This window comes from Capsicum annuum, chromosome 4 (assembly GCF_002878395.1).
Source record: "Capsicum annuum cultivar UCD-10X-F1 chromosome 4, UCD10Xv1.1, whole genome shotgun sequence".
NCBI classification, from domain to species: Eukaryota; Viridiplantae; Streptophyta; class Magnoliopsida; order Solanales; family Solanaceae; genus Capsicum; species Capsicum annuum.
In genome coordinates this window covers 174,507,124-174,512,470 of record NC_061114.1, presented here as the reverse complement: position 1 = coordinate 174,512,470, position 5,347 = coordinate 174,507,124, and the positions used below count along the sequence as shown (strand labels likewise).

The window sequence follows — 5,347 nt, the reverse complement described above, 5'->3', positions numbered from 1 at the left end:
ATTATACTAATTGATTATTTTATTATAATATCAATAATGCTTGTGTTATTATAATAATTTACAACTCAAAGATTTATATTTATGAGAAACTTTTTTACTGTCGTCATGATTTTGGCTTTGCCAATTGTTCTTATAGCTAATTTTTATTTTTATTTTTATTTTTTTGGATGAAGAGGAAAAACGATAAGAGTTAAGAGATTTGAAAAAAGGGAGAAATAATAAAAAATTTAAAATGGTAAGGGTGTATCTATTAATTATTTTTTTACCATAGAAAAAGAAAAGTAAGAAAGAGAGAGAATTTTTAAAAAATAAATTTATGGATAAAATAATTTTGTAGTTATAACTGGGGAATTACTAAAAATTTTGGAAGTAAATATATAAAATATGTATTAGTCAAATATTAACTATTCATTTTAACTCATGTCATGTGTCTCTCATTCGGGGAGGAACTTCACGAATGGAGAGAATGAAAATAGAGAGGAGCTCAAGGAAAGTGCATAATAACGTAAGTTCTCAAGCAGACTATGCCCATCTTTCATTAGTGAATTGTACTTTGGAAATATTTTGTTCTTTATATATATACGATCTTAATTACCCTCTGTCCTAGGCACGCACTGTAAATATACTATCGATATCATTTGACAGAAGGATATATTAATGATACGATCCAATATATACGTGCCATTGACATATATATCGAGAAACTAGTATATGCATATATAAAGGTATTGGAAATTTGGAATATATATTTATTGGTGAATGGGTGGTGCTCTAATATCTTTTTGTTACTGCATTTCCACCATCTACAATCTCTGCAGTTAAGATCTCTATTGGGAACTCACAATCTGGAGTTGAAGGATTAACTGTGGTGATCACACCTCCTATCATATTGCATTTCCGCTGATCTTGATTTTCCATTTGGTAACGCATATTATATGCATATGAGACCTTCTGAGGGAAACTAAGGTTATCACACGAAGCACCAGCGCCAAAAGAACTGCAGTCGGAATCATCACAGGCGTACTTGTAATCTTGCAACACTAGTGTCTCGTTGTGATCGGTTCTACCATCAAACACACACCATCTTTTTGGCATGTATACAGTACCTGTTCAAGATATAGATAGCTAAGATCGAAGTCATGTGCTTTAAATTTCACTGACCCCCTAAAATGAAATAAAAGTTAATCCATGAAAGCGAGTTAGAATACACGTATTGAGACATAATAATACACTCTCAGTGTACAAGACTTTTGCTATATGATCCAGTACTTGGGTAATTATAAAACTAAATTATTCTATGTTATAGTACTATGGAAAATGCCAACAGTAGGAACACTTTTAAATGCAACACAGTTGAAGCAAGAGGTTAAACATAATTTCCTTAAGTAATATTAGAACCTTTTAAACGAAAATTATAATATAAGTTAAGAAAATGTTAAACACAATGTGAAAAAATTTTCCCTTATTATAGACTATTTCCTTTCAAGTCTATCACACTTCTCTCTATGTCGTCTATATACTATATGCAATAGGAGTGGTAGAAAACGACATTTTTGTAGTTCTTAATCTTAGGGTGTTTTTGGTAGGAGTAAAATATTCTCCATGTAATATATTTTCCAAGAAAACATTTTCTAGAAAAATAAGTGATTTCTTATTTATTTTCTAGTGTTTGGTATACAAATAAAAAAAATTATTCTAAAAACATTTGTATATATTAATATAAAACTATAAGGATGGGAGGGAGTAGGGTGATGGATATTGTGGTTTGGTTTGAGGGTAGCAATGGTGGGTTTGGGGCAATTTCACCTGTTTGTCTTTAGTTTCATGATGGAAGTCATTTTTCTTATTTTTAAAGAGCTTATTTTCAAAAAAGAAAAAAAAATTAAAATTTTTAACCAACCGAATTTGATGAAAGAGGAAATTGTAGCGAACACACCCTGAGCTTTTTCTCTTTTTATTCTTCCATTCTTAAATTTCAAGTTCAACTACCATTGTTGTTTCATTGAGACCAAACTCATGACATTGTTATTTATAAGAAAAAAATAATGTGAGAGAGGGATTAAATAATTAGATACGGAGAAGAGGTTGAAAACGGAAGAAATTATCCATGTTCGGTGATGATTACACAATTCAATATAAGAATAGTATATAACGTACGTACCTTTGGCAACGGTAGGTTTGATATCTCGATCTTGCATCGTGAAATCAATTTTGTACTTGGGTATACCATCGAGTTTATAGATACCCCAGTGTCGCATATAAGCGCCATATTCTAGAGTATTCCTAGTTTCATCTGTCAAGGAAAGGAGATACATACTTATATCCCTATTAGGGCGTAGTGGAGTTCCTTCTTTCCTAGACATATATTGAAAAAGGCCACGGTAAAATCTTTCAGCATTTTCTTCATTTGCACTAATGTATCCATCTGTAGGCCAACCAATTTGTCCAATAACAATGTCCATATTACCATGACCTGCCTTTGTTAGAGCTGAAACAAGGGTATCATATACGAAAGTGAAGAGATTATTATAGGTGTTATTGCCATCTACGACCTTGAACTTGGATTTATTATCGAAGAAAGCAAATTCCAAATCAAATCCGTATCTAAAAACGGTATGGATTGGGAATATATTGAGAACGAAAGGGCCACTATTTTTGTCAATGAAATCGACCATTTCTATCATTTTCTCCTTTATGTCTTCCCGAAAATCACCTTCTGATGGTTTGGTCACATTTATTAAGCAGTCCAAGAAATGGGGAGTTGTTACTTTGATATCTGTGAAGTTGAAAGTATCGAGGGCATATCTGGTCATATTCAGGAAATTGACATCACCGTTAACTAATCTATTTTGATTTGTTGTTTTGATAAAGGGTTCGTTCCCCACGTACACATACCTACAAATCAATAAGTTTTATATGAATCGAGTTCAAATCTAGAAATGATTACGAAAATATTGAATTTTGGTGAAAATAATGGGAGCTTGGGGATCAAAATTCCAATAGATAGAAACAAACAAATATGAGATGGTTCGTTGGTAAATTGACACTATACTTCATATGTTGGTATGAAGTAGCGAGTATATATTAGACAGAATATAGCAAAGTTGCCAGATGAAATTGCTGAGTTGGGGTTTAGCTGATTCAAACACTATTAGAATAAGAAAAAAAATAAGAAATGCATATATCATATCACATCACAATATGTACCTGAATTTAACTCCTTTGTCGGAATAAAACTTGATACGTTCATAAATAAAGTTGTCCATTTGTTTTTGTCTCTTGACATTTTTTAAAAAGTTGACTTGTAAGGTGATGGTCACACCAATATTGGTGTCTGCAAAAGCATCAAGAACGTGAAAACTTGGTTGAAAAATTCTCATATCTGTAATTCCATTCTGTAATAGTAAATCCACCACCATCGACGGAACAAAATTTTGTCCTGCCGCTCTCCCCCAATTTATCCCCAAAAAGGCGCCTACCTGAATCGCACCACACAAGAATATCACCGACATGAACAAACCTATCCATAATGAACTTATGTTTTTGTACATTCTTCGTCTTTGTTTGTGTTTTCTAATTATTCAATGAAACCAATATAATATTTTGTTAATGCATGGCCCCTTCGATCGTACATGCAATGTCGTCTGGGCGCCTGTAATGCAGCTCGCCCTCCGTCTATGACCGTAATTATAAATTTAGGGAAGTGAAAAGGATATGTTAATTTGTTTTCCTATTGATTTTAAGCAGGCAGGCAGGCATGGTTTCCATGTTCAACATGCAATGAAACAAGATATCTTGTCCTAATTTCTAACTATAAGACGATGTTGTGTTTGTGTGGTTCAGCATGATTGTCGAAAAAATATTTAAGAGTGGTCCAAGATTGCATTCTCAAACTATCATCAGAATACGAGTTCTCAAAGATTTATGGGATAAGCATTTTGTCGTCTTTGATTATTAAAAGTTCTTACATTTTACAAATAAGTAAATTAAAGATTTAAGAGCTATACTTTAATATAATTATATACTCCCTTCTTTTAAAATAGAATTACCTATTCTAATTTGGTACGGAGTTTTAAAAAATAAAAAAAGTTTAGAATCTTATGATTCTAAACTAAAGTTATGTCAAATTTATCAAATTGCCATTTAATCTTATAATTTTAACCATGTCACATGAAAACTTGAAATTAAATTGTTGACAAAAAATAAAGGGAGGGGGGCGGGGGTCATTATTTTTTAAATAGATTAAAAAGAAAAATAGATCATTTCATTGAAAAAGAATAAGTAACAATTAATTGAGAACAAAAGTATATGATAATTTTGTATATTATAGATTTATAGTATTTTGTTAAAATAGTTGCGTTGAATTTAAAAGAAAACTCATCTAATTATAAGCTAACTATAATTAGAACCCCCACAATAGTTGGGGCCTTGCGGGGGTATGTGATCCTTCATATAAAAGGGAATAGAAAATTGGAAATTTGAAGGTATTACAAGTTCATAGAGGCAAAATATTTATATAAATAATAATATCTTACTTAATTTTAGTTAAATTTTAGGTCCAGTGGGTTGATTTATTGATCAAAAGTAAGAAAAAAAGTAACCTAAACTTATCATATATACTGATACAAGCCAAATTACCTCTGGACCTTTGGATGGAATATGTATAATTCAGGAGGTGCTTGACAATTCCTTAGTGCTATTAAAAGACGCCACATGAATGAAGATTACCATTAAGGAGGGTCAAAGGACTTTGACGAGGTCGAAGGAGTGCAAAACGGGGCTCGAAAGCCCCTTGGAAGGGATATGCGCCCAAGGAACTTTGGATCCGTCTTTGATCCGCTCTAGCATTTTAAGAGTAGGTCAAAACAACATCTAGAGGGACTTTTCTTGTCATTGAGTCACTTTTGGGTCCTTGATGTGTAATAATTAGCCCAAACTATAAATACTTGGGAGCTAGCTTATTTCCTTTGTTAGTTTTTGGATATTGATTGAGATGAAACTCTTTTAGAGAGTGTTTTGAGTGCTTGAAAAAGTCAATGTTGATATTTGTTTAGAAACAGTGGTTGTAGGGGATTTTTTATTCTCTTGCGGTCAACGTAAGAGTTAGGTGTTTGTTGGTAATCAACAAGGGGTGGTCTTAGGGTTTGAAATACCTTTTGGGTTGCCCTTTTGTTATCTTCTTTGTGTCTATCTTTCTATCATTATCAGTCTATCACTTAATCTTTTGACTTCTGTGGTTAGATTCTCTTTATCGTAGTTTGATTGTTATCATTTGGTATCATAGCCGAGCTTGATTTCGTTCCTACGAAGTCAATCTTGGGTCTAATCGTCTTAGAAATAAACAATC

The 5,347-nt window shown here is 32.3% G+C and overlaps 1 protein-coding gene across 1 annotated transcript; it reads right to left on the bottom strand.

Moving 5' to 3' along the window:
* Window positions 1-694: 694 nt before the first annotated feature.
* LOC107869626 (glucan endo-1,3-beta-glucosidase 6-like) lies at window positions 695-3,787 on the bottom strand. Its single transcript, XM_016716127.2, has 3 exons — window positions 3,208-3,787; window positions 2,162-2,895; window positions 695-1,106 (listed from the first exon to the last, which is right to left on the bottom strand). The coding sequence occupies exons 1-3, from the start codon at window positions 3,549-3,551 to the stop codon at window positions 772-774; spliced, it is 1,413 nt and encodes a 470-aa protein (XP_016571613.1). The 5' UTR covers window positions 3,552-3,787; the 3' UTR covers window positions 695-771.
* Between the last annotated feature and the right edge of the window lie 1,560 nt (window positions 3,788-5,347).

What these genes read in the sequence shown, in the direction of transcription:
- LOC107869626 (XM_016716127.2), bottom strand. Translation starts at nt 3,551, where the DNA reads ATGTACAAAAACATAAGTTCATTATGGATAGGTTTGTTCATGTCGGTG. An exon ending in GACAAAGGAGTTAAATTCAG is followed by an intron (nt 2,896 to 3,207) that starts GTACATATTGTG and finishes ATTGATTTGTAG; the next exon opens with GTATGTGTACGTGGGGAACG. An exon ending in CAAACCTACCGTTGCCAAAG is followed by an intron (nt 1,107 to 2,161) that starts GTACGTACGTTA and finishes TATCTTGAACAG; the next exon opens with GTACTGTATACATGCCAAAA.